Below are 16230 nucleotides of genomic sequence, written 5' to 3'. Positions count from 1 at the left end.
AAGAAGTAAGAGAACATTGTAAATGTTATTCTACGTACTGCAGCTCTCAGATGGAGTCAGTCTGTGAACACAAACTAAGAAACACGTGAAACTTATACATTTTTTTAAATGATCTTTAAAAAAATTAGGCCGATTGACCATAGATTGTCTAAAGCATTGTTGGGTTTTATCCTGTGTGCAGTCACAGCAGTCTATCTGCATCATGCCAGTGTGCACGACTAATTTAGACATTCAGGTAAAATAGTTTACTTTTAGAGGAATGTTTAAAGTGTCGTATAGAAGGAATTTAAAAAAGAGGCTTAAAAACACGAACACCTAACTGTGATCTTAAAATAATATGTACATAGTAAAAAAAAAAAAAAAAAACGTTTAAGTGGCTGTCACGCTAATTTTGGCCATGATTATTGCTGATGGGTACAGAGTTGCCAAAAGCCAAAAATCCTGGTTCTGTCGTGGTAAATCCTGTACATTGGGTACATCCAGATGTTTTAACATAAAACATAAAACAGCTGTGTTACGTCACTTTTATCGATTTTCAATACAACTCCATCGCTTTTGTTGATGTTGGGGCGGGCTCATTGTAAATAGTAAATAAATGGTAAATGGACTGCATTTATCACGCTTTTCCATCTGCATCAGACGCTCAAAGCACTTTACAATAATGCCTCACATTCACCCCGACGTGAGGGTGCTGCTATACAAGGTGCTCACTACACACCGGGAGCAACTAGGGGATTAAGGACCTTGCCCAAGGGCCCTTAGTGATTTTCCGGTCAGGCTGGTCTCAAACCCAACGCTTTAACCACTAGACCATCACCTCCCCTAAGTGTCACTCGGTGACACTCTTCACTGCTGTTGGCTGACCGGCAGCTGCTCATGGCATCATGGGAAATTTCCATCCACAGTGATGTACGAGCCTGTCATGACCAAGTTCATACTTGCTGTCATGATTCGTCACAATGGCACCAAGAGGGTGACAAAATGAGGAACATATCAGGGTTGCATGTGGCCACGTGGGACACACAAGACATGACGAGTAATGGTGATTTTGCACGAACAACCCAACAACTAATATCAAGATTTATCCCAAATAAACTCGCAACCCTACTCATGACCCAAATTAGGAAAGTGTGACAGCCACTTTGCATGCAGTATTTGCACAGGAAAAATAATAGTAATAGTAATAATAATAATAAAAATTTTAAATAAAGAATGTGCAAATTCTGCCTTTTTTCAACAGTAGGAAAACCACCAAAGACAACACAGGACTGTACCTCATCAACGCAACTAAAATCAGTGCAGAAAATATCTTTTTTTAAGGCATAAAATTGATTTTAAAACATTTTTGTGATGTGTAAAAAATGTGCAGCTGGCATAAGACTTAAATGAAAAGATACAACTTCAGGTTTTTGGTGCGGAGGTGCTGCTCCACGTTTTGAATGCGAGACAGGCGCACGTTTTTGGCATCGCCCGCGCTGTACACTCTGAGTATGTGGTAGCACTCTTTCTTTTTCAGTGCAAAGTTCAGCTCGTTGAGGGAGAGGTGAATGAACGCCTTCTCTTTCTTCACAGTCGCCTTCACTTCCACGTACACCGTAGACAGCTCCCCGTCTGCGCCGCCGAACGTGAGCTTGAAGTCATAGGGCTCGCCGGTTTCTCCGTTCTGGTTGCACCACAGAATGTGCATGGGTCGACCGGGGTCGTTGCTGTCCTTCCACTGGCACAGGAACGAGTTGACCAGCTGCTCTCCCCATGTGCCAATCGCCCTCACGTCCCCCTGGTCATCATGGAACACCACCTACACAAACCACAAAATTCAGAAAACCTCTGACAATGTTCCTCCACTTGTATCTGTGTGTGTGTGTGTCTTGATCTGGAGTTTGACGTTTGAGTTGAGTTTGCACAGACATTGTTTGATATATGTAATAAAAAAAATTATGTCAAGCTTTGACCAATTTTTTTAACAATCTGAATTGGACGCCACACCATTCTAGAATATTTTCGTAAATATCGCGCCATGTTGTTATTTTAACATCATGACGACATAACAGCCTTGTGAATGGATGGTCCGTCGATTTTCAGGACTGGTCTAATATATAGATATGCACTTCCCCTATATATCTAACAATGTCTACAGAAAATGTGGTGCTTCAACCATAAAATGCACACACACACACACACACACACATCTGGTCAGCTAATATTGAAATGTAATTTCTGAATTTGTTTTCTCTTCCCACTTGTGGCCCTGATCCTCTGCCATAGCTAGGACACAGTCTTACTGTGTGTGTAACAAGGTTGAAGTCCCGATTGAAAGGACATTCCTATTGCCTTGGCTAGTGAGGAATTCCCCTTTTGCTAGTACTTGAGACTAGGTGGGCACACTTCCGATAATCCGATAACAGATAATTATCGAAGATAATGTTTTCGTCATCGGATTATCTTTTTAGATAACTTTAAAAACCATTATCGGATTAATTATCTTCCGATGAATTGTCCTCCGATAACTTTTAGACATATAACACAGTAAACCCACCTGAACAACAGCAAACATTTTTAAAATTTAAAATCAGTTGAGACCTACCTGTTAAAAGTTTCCTAACAGATGTATATAATTCTACCCTCTGCAAACAGTAGAGAGATACTTCCAGGAAAAACCACTCTACCTCTGCAGGCAAAGGAGAACTGGTCATTTAAAAAAAAAATTTCCTTTAACACCATACTGATACGCTGGCAATATCATCCAAGTCATCCAGAGGCATACATTTTTAACTTATGGTTCAAATTTTAACAAACTAATTTTGGACAAGTTATTTAAAATTACTGTCATGTCTGAAGTTTTATAAAGTGAAAATATCAGATATATGTTTTAGTTTTAAAATAATGTGCTAATTTTTAAGGTTGTGAGCACATGCTGAGCCCAGCAGTGCATTATGGGTAGGACAGGGTGTTCACAACAGGACAAATGCATTTCAGACACTCTGTTCACGCTCCACGGACAGCAGCATTAAACTCTAGTGCCTAAAACTCTCGTGAATATATTCTCTGGGTTTATAGACGTTATTGTATTTGCGTTTGTTAAATTCCATGCATGTTAAATGTAGCAGACGGATTATCTAGGATTTTGTTTTGGAAAGATTTCAAGGCCTCTACTGCCATCTACTGGCCAGTGGTGTTCATGGCAGTATTCGCCCTAAGTGCTAAGCGTCTGGGCACCAGTAGATGGCAGTGCTGTCAAATCAACTTTTTGGCTTTGCAAATGGCTTTTTTTTTTTTTTACAATTAAGTTTAAAACAACAACAACAACAAAAACATTACAAGACAGCTCTGCAGTGTTTGCACAGGCACAGTGCGAGCGGTTGGACACTTGTAGCTCTGCAGCAGCAGGATACCCTCACGACAGCTGACCAGAATAATATCAAACAGGTTTGATTTTCATTCGACCATACGATCGGCGATCAGGAGGTGGTCGTCAGATGTTAAACGCAGCTTGTTACTCCATGTACACTACACGATGCAGGACGCGCGATTAACCTGAAACTCGGTCCAAAAAAATTCTCTCGCACAGTGTAAAGCCAACATTTATATGTCAATAATATTGAGTGCACGTTTTACAACATCATAAAACGTGTGCACATTCTCTCCACATGTAAAACATTTTGCAATTACACTTCCAGGGCTCCGTCAAAATGCCTGTTTTTACAAATAAAAAATGGAATATTTTACAAAAGCACATTTATCTCAATTATCTGTAAACACCAACACACGACACACGTCACATTAACGTGTTGGTTTACATAATGAATGGCTGAACCAATCAGTGTTTAGCAGAGGCACATTTTACCCAGAATCCTTTGTGATCTGTCTGTGTTTGTTACAAAACCTCAGAATTAGTGCATTATTCAACATTAAAAGATATATGTTATATTTTAACTTTGTACAAATGACAGAATTGACATTAATGGAGTTATTCTATCAGTATTCACACAAAACCATAAGTCAGGATGCCTTTATTTTTCAAGACCTCCACCTGACCGGAGCATTGTGATTGGTAGAGAGCTGGCTTTGTGATTGCTCTCAGGGTGCTTCAGCGCTGTAGCCGTGTAGCTTCCAGCAGGGGGCAGCATGCTTAAACACAGAAATGCTGACTCATTGTTTGAGTCTTTTGTCGCTTCCAAAAGCGATCGTGGTGTTAAAACTCAAATTCAGCTTGTTAGTAGTTGCAAATGTACCAGAGACAACATTGGAATTGATCGGTTATCTGTAACTTCCCATACATTTTTGGGTGGTTTATCGGTTTATCTTTATCAAAGATAACTTTTCAGTTATCTGATTATCTGTTAACGAAGTTAAGTTTTTGGTTATCTGTGCACATCACTGCTTGAGACCAAGGCTCTACCAGGTCAGCCAAAGAGAAATTCCCCACTAGCCAAGTCAGTAGGAACATCTTTTGAACCTGGATTTCACCTTGTTACGTGTGCGCTGAGGATACTAACAGTTGTAGGTCGCTGGCAGGTGAGCCTGATGTCCTCCAGCATGGCCTGTGGCGAGTCGGCTTTGTTCCAGAAAGGAATGTCCAGGTTCATTGGAGGACGGGGCTGAGCCTCATCTAGGACTTCAGACTCCTGAATCCTGCTGGGAATCACAGTGGCTGTAGGTACGACGTTACTGGAGAGGAAATAAGACACAATTTAAGAATAAAAAGTCTTTCAGAGAGGTATAATGTACCAACTTTAGCTGGAATCTTACTGCTCATTCAGAACAGACTGGTTGTCGTTTGTCTTGGCGTGGTGTGCAGGTGGAGGATTCTGGGTTGGCTTGTGAGCGCTCAGGTTTTCTTGGCCACCTTCTGCTCTGTCAGGCTCCTTCCGAATGTGATGCTTCGCTGATTCTATGGGAAACGTATAAAAGGATGTGGCATTCATGTGCAGTTTAACTAATTAAAAAATAATTTCTATATATCATGTACATAACTAATGTAAAACCACATTTTCATACTGCAGACTGAAAAATTTGCAGAGCATATCGCCCAATGGGACAAGAAGTTGGGCTACCAATACGTAGACCTGGGTACGATTCCCGGACACACTACCTTTCCTTAGACAGGACACGCATTCTACATTGTTTTAGGCCCAATTCCAATATTCTCCCTTTAGCCGTACCACTTAGCCCTTCCCCTTCATTTTGCCCATTCTTGTCTCTTGTTAGGGAGCTGACCCCTACCTCTGAAGTGTTTTAGTAGCTACACTCAGGAGTACAGAACCGAGAACAGACAGACACACACAGGTATGTACACTGTAAAAACGTGTAACAAACTATGAAGAACATATGGATTAACAGCGGTACGGCACATTAAATTGATGAAAGTATAACCTGGAAGTTGAGGGTTGTTGGTGACTACAGGTGGGTTTTGTTGCACCGGATGGTTGGTGGTTTTCTGAAGGCCGTCACCCAAAGTATCTACAGGGCTCCGGGTGGCATCTGTCTCTGGGTATCTGTCTTTGGGCCCAGCAGGAGGTGGCCACAACTTTCATTACTGCTTCTACAACGCCATCTTCTGCCCCGCTCTGTGGGTCAGACACATGGATGGAGACACTGTAGCTTCATGTTGTGCTGAAACAACCATCTACTGCTAGTTTCCCTTTGCAGGAACTCAAGAACCTGAACTCTGAAGGACTTGGCACCACATTCTTGGACCCTGTGTTTCCACTCATAGATTTCCATGGACATGAGTCCAACTGATACCAGATTGTTGTTTGTAGAAAATGAATTAGAAAGCTGTGCCGCCTTTGTGTTGACAAAGTTTTCCTCAGACATGAGTTTACAAATGTTAAGATCCTTTGCTAACCCTTCCCAAACAGAAGTTTATTCAAATTTACAAGCAGTATACTTTTTAAAACTAAAAATAAGTTAGCACTAAGTTAGAAATAAGTTAGACTTCATGGTTTCAGGGGTTACCGTCACGTCAAGTTACCAGTTACTTTTACTCAGTTACATGCACCCAGTTATTTCATGAACTAACAGCTTCTGGTTTGTTCTATAGTCACCCTCTCATTTTTAGTTACTTGGCTTTGATCAATGATCAGTGAAGACAAAGTCTGCCCCTTGATCCCGATCAACATCAACATTTAATTAGCCCTTCCTCGGCCTACGGTCTCCCTTGCGACCATCTACTGAAATTCATGTCTGTTTGCGCTATCCTGCTGATAAACAACCAACGGACAGATAATTCTCACAGATACATAACTATTTTTAGCAGGAACTTCAAACATTTAGCCATTTATAGCAGCAACTTCAACAATTTCACTTTTCATAGCAACGACTTCAAAAATTTTGATTTTTATAGCAGCAACCTGAGTAATTTAGGCTTTTTATAGCAGCAACTTGAGTAATTTAGTCTTTTTATAGGAGCAACTTCAATTTAGTCTTTTTATAGCAGCAACTTTAGAAATTAGTCTTTTTATAGCAGCAACCTGAGTAATTTAGTCTTTTTATAGCAGCAACTTAGAAATTTAGTCTTTTTATAGCAGCAACTTTAGAAAATTAGTCTTTTTATAACAGCAACTTCAACAATTTAGTCGTTTTATAGCAGCAACTTCAAAAAATGAGCCTGTTTTACAGGAGCAACTTCAAAAATATAATCTTTTATAGTAGCAATGCAAACAGTTTAGTCTGTTTTATAGCAGTGACTTCGGACGAGCGGGTACCAACCACAGACACGGTAATCAATATGTCTTCCAAATATTGTCAGATAGTCAGAGGTCTGTACTTCATAAGGGTTTATCATTTGTTCCACACAGCCCTATCAACGCATTTGGTTTAAAGGTGGACTTTTTTAAATGCTTTAGACAAATAAAATTGAGACTTTTTTTTTCTAAAATCAGTTTATCGACTCCAATGCAGTCATTGTTTAAAGGTAAAAGTACTTTCTGTCCTAATACATCCAGTGCTTCAATTAATATGTTTTGTAGGCTGGTTGAACAGGACATTAAAAAATGTGTGGATAAACCTTATAAATATAATCATAATCTATCCAAAGAAGAAAAGATTGCCCTGAAGGAATTAATGAAGGATAAAGATATTGTGATCAAACCGGCTGATAAAGGGGGTGCTATCTGTATTCAAGACTATGAAAAATACAGGCAGGAAATTCTACTCCAACTGTCAGATGCTCGTTTTTATAAGAAGTTGGACCATAATCCCACTATGCTCTTTCAGAAAAAAACTTTTGTCTTATCTTGAAGAAGCTAAGTCTAAAAAGTGGATTACGGAGCATGATTTTGAATTCCTGTTTTGCAAATATCCCATATGCCCTGTTATATATACTCTTCCGAAAATGCATAAATCTTTGAGTAATCCTCCAGGGCGCCCTATAGTGGCTCAAAATGACTCTTTGTGGTCCCCTCTTTCCACGTATGTGGATTATTATATCAAGCCATTTGTTCACACCCTTCCATCATATATAAGAGACTCAAGTGACTTTATAGAAAAATGTTCTGATCTTAAAGATTTACCTGAAAATGTCCTCATGTTAACATCAGACATTACTAACCTTTATACTAATATTCCGAATGAAGGAGGTATAGAGGCATTAAGGCATTACCTCCAACAGAGAGATATACTCAACAAAAATATAAATGCAACACTTTTGGTTTTGCTTCCATTTTGTATGAGATGAACTCAAAGATCTAAAACTTTTTCCACATACACAATATCACCATTTCCCTCAAATATTGTTCACAAACCAGTCTAAATCTGTGATAGTGAGCACTTCTCCTTTGCTGAGATAATCCATCCCACCTCACAGGTGTGCCATATCAAGATGCTGATTAGACACCATGATTAGTGCACAGGTGTGCCTTAGACTGCCCACAATAAAAGCCCACTCTGAAAGGTGCAGTTTTGTTTTATTGGGGGGGATACCAGTCAGTATCTGTTGTGACCACCATTTGCCTCATGCAGTGCAACACATCTCCTTCGCATCATCCGTGAAGAGAAACACCTCTCCAACGTGCCAAATGCCAACGAATGTGAGCATTTGCCCACTCAAGTCGGTTACGACGACGAACTGGAGTCATGTCCAGACCCCGATGAGGACGACGAGCATGCAGATGAGCTTCCCTGAGACGGTTTCTGACAGTTTGTGCAGAAATTCTTTGGTTATGCAAACCGATTGTTCCAGCAGCTGTCCGAGTGGCTGGTCTCAGACGATCTTGGAGGTGAACATGCCGGATGTGGAGGTCCTGGGCTGGTGTGGTGACACGTGGTCTGCGGTTGTGAGGCTGGTTGGATGTACTGCCAGATTTTCTGAAACTCCTTTGGAGACGGCTTATGGTAGAGAAATGAACATTCAATACATGAGCAACAGCTCTGGTTGACATTCCTGCTGTCAGCATGCCAATTGCACGCTCCCTCAAATCTTGCAACATCTGTGGCATTGTGCTGTGTGATAAAACTGCACCTTTCAGAGTGGCCTTTTATTGTGGACAGTCTAAGGCACACCTGTGCACTAATCATGGGTCTAATCAGCATCTTGATATCATCACTCTTTATATAGGAAGGAGACTGATAGAAATACTTTGCTGTTAGCTTCTAATTTTCACCCTACATCGCTCAAAAAGGGTCTCCCCATTAGCCAGTTTTACAGACTTAGGCGTATTTGCCATCCGATGAAAATTTCATCGAACAGGCAGGGGAAATGAAAAAAAGATTCATAGAAAGGGGTTACCCATCCATTTGGGTTGAGAAAGCATATGACCTGGCTTTGAAGAAAACATGTTCAGAACTGTTAAAAAAGACTGTGAAACAGAAAAAGGAATTCTCTGTTACCTGCATTACACATATTCTCCTCACTCTGCTACCATCAAGGCTATTTTTAAAAACACTGGCACATTTTGACATCTGATCCTGAGCTCTCTACAATTTTTAGATACCCTCCCCTTTTTGTCAGTAGGAGGGGTAGGAATCTTAGAGACTACCTTGTTCGTGCCAACATTACCCCTAAAGTTACATCTATCCAGAATTTACTGGCACCTATTCCGAATGGAAATTACCGGTGTGGGAATTGTGCGCAATGTAATAATACTTATGAAACTACTTTTTTCAGCACCCCCACAGCGGTTAAAAAAATATCCATTCGGAATGTAATAACTTGTGTATCCACACGTGATTTATCTCTTACGCTGTCCTTGTGGTTTTAGCATATGTGGGAAAGACCATAAGACAATTAAAACAAAGAATAAGTGAAAACAAAAGTTCAATGTGATAATGTAAGCACTCTTCGTTTTTGTGGCATTGAACAGGTCCCTCCTCCCTTAGAGGGGGAGACCATGATAAACTTTTGTAAAAAAGACAGGCTACTGGATTGAAACATTACAAACTTGGCACCTAAGGAGCTTAATGATGAACTGATTCTCAATATCTTCTTATGACATTTTTCTATTATAGTCCTATGGTATATGCTCCATTTCCTCTGTCTAGTTTATTTATTGAGGCAGGTCTCTTGATGAATGTGTATGTGCGTGCATATGTATGTATATGTGTATGTAGATGTGTTTGTATATATGTATATATGTGTATATGTGTGTGTATGTCTATTGAGCTGTCTTATATATGTTTTTTATGTAATATGTTTCATTGTGACATACATTATTGTATGAGTTTTATGGATGTGTATATTAAAAAGGTTATGTTTGTTTCTATGACAACATCAGCCACACCCTATTTAAGATGGCTTTTCATTCATGGAAATTATTTGCCTGATGATGGCCTTTGGCCGAAACGTTGCTTGCTTGTTTGCTTGATTAAATTCAACCTCGTGTTGTGTTGCAAGTGAGGCAGTGTGCAAGAGTTTTTTTGTTTGTATAGCAGCGACTTCAAAAATTTAGCCTTTTTATAGCAGCAACCTGAGTAATTTAGTCTTTTTATAGGAGCAACTTCAGTTTAGTCTTTTTATAGCAGCAACTTTAGAAATGTAGTCTTTTTATAACAGCAACTTCAACAATTTAGTCTGTTTTATAGCACCAAGTTCAAAAATTTAGCCTTTTTATAGCAGCAACTTGAAACATTTTGCCTTTTTGTAGCATCAACTTCAAAAATTTTGTCTTGTACTGGCACACGATTACTTCTGTTTAGTGACAAAAGACTGTCTGGGTGTTAAAGTGGGATTCAGTATTACAAGAGTATTGATGATGCAGAATGATGTTTAGTGTGTCCAACAGTTTGAGGACAACACTCTTGTTCTGTGCACTAGTCCATACTTTTCTATGAATGTTTAATATCCTTGAACAACTTGACTTGTGCTGTACCTGATGGACTGGCTCCTGTATTCTGTATAGATGCTCGTGGAGGCCAACAAGCCAGAGTTTCTGCTCCGTCCGCTCGTGCAGGCTTTGGTGGCTCTGTGACGGAGCTGGCGGAGGCGTGACTGCTAGATAAAACTGGTTAGAAACAGTTATACACTTTAAACATTTAACGCTGTTTCAGGGGTTTTATGCCACAAAACTATTTCATACATTATTCATACTTTTGTGTGTATTTCTGAGCATGTGTATAAAGAATTGTTTGTCATTATACTTTGGAAACCTCTGGTTTATTATGATGCCACACACAATGAATCCTTTACAGTTGTGGAAATAACTTTATATACTTTGAATAAAAAGGATTTCATCATTAACTATAAACAATAATCCATAATATCTGTTCATGTGTCCAATTTCATTTGACCAAAAAAATGGCTACATTTCAAGCACATCTTGATTATTTTATTTCACCTCTGCGGTTCGTGTGTAGAAGCAAATCCACTGTTCAGTTCTCCATGTTGCTGTATGCCAACAATCCAAGACCACCTGATGATTTCTTTTTTTAGTTTCTTTAGTTCAATCTGCATAAAATAATATCTAATATCTTGTCCACCGCACGTTTATGTGTCAAACTTGCTTATTCATGGAAATTCAAAGTCCTTATGTTGAGTGTTGAGCACATGCTGTGGTGTGCACATGTGTTACACCAAATTCCTGTCTATTTATAAACTTGTCCCCAGGAAAACACTGTGTTAAAGAGCGAGTTCCAGTGAATACCACATACAGAAATAAGGGGCGATTTTTGACAGGTGCAACTTCTACTCTGGAAAATGCGTCACATTTTGTTTGATAAAATGGAAATGTGTGCATTTTTAGCCAAAGTGTATGTAAACTATAACGGTCATGGAATGGACCTTAACAAGTTGCCAAGGTAAAACTAATCTGAGGTTATACTGTTCTGGCTCGACTGGACTGTGTGTCATTCATACCTCTCTCCAGGAACACCTCTTGTTTTGGCTCTGGAACCTCCCACTTCTCCTCCACACTGGGCAGTTCTCGGATGTCCTCCTTTTGCAAGAATCTCTTCAGCGCTACAGAATCCTGTCCACATTAGCATACACACAGACTGAATATATTGCAATGCTTGATGCGCTCGTACATGTACAGATCCTGTGCTGACTGTCGTGTTTAAATATGAAATTCAAAAACAGTGCGATCTGAATTCATTCACTTGTTTTAATGTTTCAACACCAAAATCAATGGGGACATTTAGCACAGCTTATGACGTGCTTCTGTTTATACAGACTTCACAACAATGATCGAAACAGGTTTTGAAATACTCCACAGCAGTGTTTCGAGTTAGTGTTGCTAAATTGTAGAACAGACAAGATCTTGGTAAAATCCCCAGTCACACATTCTATCTTTTTTTTTTTTTTTAGTTCTCCATAATGTCTTCCGTTTGATGTGGACTCCAGAGCAATGTTCGAAACACGTTTCGAAATACTCTGCAGCAGTGTTTTGATACTAATTTGTAGAACTGACGACAAGTTTCAGCACTATCTCCAGCCGCACATTCTATCTATCGCATGTTTAATTGCGGGTTTAAGGTCACATTCTGTTGTACATATCATCTACAATTTTTTTCCTGCGCTTGCTCAGTTGTTAGCTTGAAAGCAGTAACAAGCAAACTATGTATGAGTTTAAACCACAGCTGTTCATAATTTTTAACAATCTATGCAGCATCCAGGAACTGTCATAGCTTGTTAAGTGACTTTCATGAAGGCAGCAGGAGGTAGTACATCTACTGGGTATTACAGAGGTATCTGAATGCCAAACTGTATTTCTTTGATGTTTTTCATGCCTGACATGTTTCCAGTGAGCGTGAGTAAATGAAGACCTTTGACCTGATGTGGATTCGAGATCAGATCTAGTAAAGGCAACATGTTACTTACATTGAGTGACGTTATCAGGCCACTCAGGAAGTGCATTAGCTCTTTCCTGTGGTGATTTTCTGTGCAGAACAGTGTCACCAGCTCTCTGAAATACACATAGCATTAAAGAATAAAACAACAAAACATACAGATTCAATCAAGAACAGACTCCAAATAAATACACTCTATATTTTAGATTCATTTAGGGGGGGAAAAAGATACAAGATTTATTATGAATCTATTCTCGCTGAAAGAATCAATGTTGATCTGATTCGCTGTAACCAGAAGGTGGCATTTGTAAGATCACTGATAGGGAATTGAACCTCAGCTCTTCGGTTTCACTGCTGTTTTTTTCAGATACAAACCTGCAGATGTCAAGCTTTGCTGAAAGGTGATCTTTCTGGATGTAGAGCTCCTTCTTGTCCTTCAGCAGACAGATCACATCCTGCAGCTCCACCACAGCATCTTCACTGTCTGTGACATCCAGCTGGTAACGAATGTACAGCTTTCCTACCTGCATCCAACACAAGAACACCTTACCTTTTATGAGTACTCCATACTACATCATACCGATGTGCTTCTTGCCACTAGGGGGCACACCGGGGAGTCGACTTTACTGTTCTGAATCACACTGTGAGCTTGATGTCAACTAGTTGCTGATCACATGAGTACGACACACCGTCTGCAGCACTGTAGTATCAGCAGTCCTTGCTTAGATATTAACAGACCTCTCCAACGTCGGAGTTGGACAAAATGGTGCATGAGAGGTTAGGGGGAGGGGCCGAACGATCACACGAACGCCTGCTGTCCCCCACCAGGCAGCCATTTTGCTGTTTTGACCAGGGTTGGAAGCTTATCCCTGTTCCTACACTACTCCCAGACACATTTCCTATTGACTAAGAAAATCCAAATGACATGGTGTGTCCCCTTCGCTTCAGCTTTTCATAACTTCTAGCTTGAACGCTGCAGAGTAAAAATGTTTGCATAGAGTCATTTTATGTAATTCTGTAGCAGCTAAAGCATGCAGAAAACAACATTTGTTTTGAGTCTGTGCTACTTCTCTTGCATGCAGTACGCATGTCCATATGTACAGTAAGGCCATACTGTGTACAGCATGCATGCACATGCACGGCAATGATGGTCAATAAATGCCACCCCTTCATGAAATTTTCACACCGCCGGGGCGTTTAATAGAGTAAATATGGTATGTCCCACTTTTGCTTTTAGCGCATCTGCCAAACTCGGCTTCATCTTCAGGACAGGTGTGAAGTACAGTTTCCAAGTGCTGATTGTGTGACGAGGTGCTACTTTAGCACATTAGATGCTAATTAAATGCAAATCGCAAATGCAAATTGAAGGAAGAGCGCATCTGCCCTGCATGCTTGTGTCACCGAATACGGACTTTCTCTGGATACACACAACAGAGAGAGACGTGAGGAAGGACAAATGGAGGACACGATGATGAAGAAGAACATCATCTCTCTGCTGCAGCAGGAAAATGTTTTGACAGCACAGTTTGTAAAACTATCTTCAAGAAAAGATCAGATTTTGAGAAAAGTTTTATGAAAACACAAAAGGAAAAAAGAAAAAAAAAGTGATGCTAAAAGAATCTCCAGAAGAAAGAAGAGAAGCTTTTTCATGGTCACACGTTGGGCCAAATTAAATTCATTATGACACATCAGGATGACTCAGGAACCGTGATGTACTCTGCAGGTTTGTGTTGTGCGACTGTGACATTTGAATCACTGCATGAAATAGTCGTGTCCGGCGGGAAAGGACACGGACGCAAAAACTCTAATTGACTCTCGATTAGTTTTCTGCTTGAATGAAACTGCACTTTTCTTTTTAGGTGGCAAAACCGGTGCAAAGCTGTTGATGGACATGGATGGAGTGGACTCCTTTGAACAAACCGCTCTCACCATCACAGTGTGACGCCTGAATCCCATTGCTGATTTTTGATACCCGATTGTCTATGATTATAGGAAGAAGAAAAAAATCTGTCGGATACCCATCAGGGCCTGAAATTGGATGTAACTGGTGGTAAAAGTCATGCTGTAGGACAATGTGAGCAATCAAGAAAATTGTCTGTTTCAAAAAAAAAAAAAAAGTTGGTGATGTTGGGATCAATCATCATCCAAAAAAGTGAATAATCAGATTTTACTGGAGGTAATCTAGGTGAAAGTGGACAATCAGTACAATACACAGTAATGGGGACCTCCTGTACATCTGAGCAGAAGCCTCCTTCTGATCCTCCTCTACAACATGAAATTATTTAAATTATTATCTTGAGGTTTTAACACAGAAATGTGAGCTTTTGGAAAGTGTGAGAAAACACGGAGGTGGCACTTTACTATTGTATAACGGAGATCTTGCATAATAAGTGTAACTGGCAAAAATTGTTATAATTGTATGTCAAGAATAAAAATATTAAGAACTGTGATTACATACAAGTTTGGCTATGATTAAACAAACTTTTTATAAAAATTTTTTAAACCATGAAGGAGATCGGGGGCAAAATGGACAACAGGTGACAACCCTGAGAATTTCTTAAAATGATTTATCTGACCTGTCCAAAGTAGAGCCGCTTGACTTTCGCTCCGATGTCGTCGTGCAGCAGCTCGGAGTAGACGTCAGCCAGCTCCTCGTGGTGGTAGAGGAACCTCTGGATGTAGGGCACCAGTGAGCGCACCATGGCCTGCATGGTGGGACACGGCCTGAGGTTCTCAGTTTGAGGCTCAGTCTGGACGCACCTGGGACAGCCGACGGATGCGCAGATGTCCTCCAGAAACAAGGTTCGATCCTGCTCCCTGAAGACGGGCATGCTATTGGATCGTTCCCCAGCCCGCTGGCTGACCTGGTAGGCAATCATACAACAAAAGTAATCATCATTTGGAAATATAAAGAAGACGTGACATAATGATTGGTCTTGTTCCATCTATGGCAGATCCAGGAATTCTGATTCATGTATTTGTGTCCTCCAGAACTGGTTTTTGTTATACATAAGAGATTAAGATGATTTCAGATGATTCAGAGTATGTCTTCTCGAGTTTTGAGTCCAACCAGGAGCTTTGCTCCAGTTGTAGCGTCTCTTCATGAGCTTCCTGTGAAGCTGCTGACCTGTAAGGTTCTAAACGATCACGCTCCCACCGCGCCTACTGATCTCATTAACTCTTATGTGCCTTCTCGTGCTTTGCAGTCGAGGATGCAAACTTCGTAGGAGCAATTCAACTGTTTCCCCTTCATTTGGCAGGTGTGAGACCTTTTATTATCAAGAGACACACTTTGAAAATAGTGGTGGAGACTTTGGTCCTAACAGGGCCGTGGGTTGGACCACAAAAGCAAGATGGTGACGTTTTGAGCTGCATTATTAAACATATCACATGAATTGTAACGCGTAACAAATATGGAAGAATTGTACCAGCAGTCTTGTGGGCAGTCTTCTTCTCAGCAGGTGGCAAGTTGAGCAGACAGACCTGCTTGTGAGGTTAAAGATCTTGTCCAGCTCCTTGCTGTCGGAAATCATGGGTCTACGTCCAGAGTGACCCAGTTGTGTCTTTGGTGGGGAAGACCTTTTTGTCAGAAACCATACCTGAATAGAAAACAGCAAAAACAGACAGAAGCTTAACCTGGACCCAGCAAAGGTATTTGTGGCATGTGAAAGTGTTCTAAAGGAAAGCCAGACTACAGAATATGAACGTATCAGTGAAAGTCAGGAGCATTACCATCTTCAGGATTCAAAAATGGGTCATGATGCAAGAAATAAAAGTCACTTCCGTCAGCCTGACCTCTGCCTGTATAAGCTGCAAAGCCTGTTGCCTACTGTTACAAACTGTGCCTGCTTCTGCTGAACATCATTGTGGTTCTCTGCGCTGGGGGTCCTCTGACTAAGCCGTTACAGTACTGAGTGTGTCTGAAACATACATGTGCATGCATTCCTCACCTCTCAAAGTGGAACAGTAACTGGAATTGAGCACAGCCTGTGATGGAATGTTTTCTCT

General features: G+C 40.4%; 1 protein-coding gene across 1 annotated transcript; it reads right to left on the bottom strand.

Moving 5' to 3' along the window:
- Positions 1 to 1317: 1317 nt before the first annotated feature.
- LOC117530398 lies at positions 1318 to 15072 on the bottom strand. Its single transcript, XM_034193254.1, has 8 exons — positions 14799 to 15072; positions 12598 to 12746; positions 12254 to 12338; positions 11291 to 11402; positions 10308 to 10439; positions 4750 to 4891; positions 4497 to 4668; positions 1318 to 1798 (listed from the first exon to the last, which is right to left on the bottom strand). Exons 1-8 carry the CDS (start codon positions 15051 to 15053, stop codon positions 1382 to 1384), a joined length of 1464 nt encoding a protein of 487 aa, XP_034049145.1. The 5' UTR covers positions 15054 to 15072; the 3' UTR covers positions 1318 to 1381.
- Between the last annotated feature and the right edge of the window lie 1158 nt (positions 15073 to 16230).

Source organism: Thalassophryne amazonica, chromosome 18, assembly GCF_902500255.1.
Source record: "Thalassophryne amazonica chromosome 18, fThaAma1.1, whole genome shotgun sequence".
NCBI classification, from domain to species: domain Eukaryota; kingdom Metazoa; phylum Chordata; class Actinopteri; order Batrachoidiformes; family Batrachoididae; genus Thalassophryne; species Thalassophryne amazonica.
This window is presented reverse-complemented; position numbering and strand designations above follow the sequence as displayed.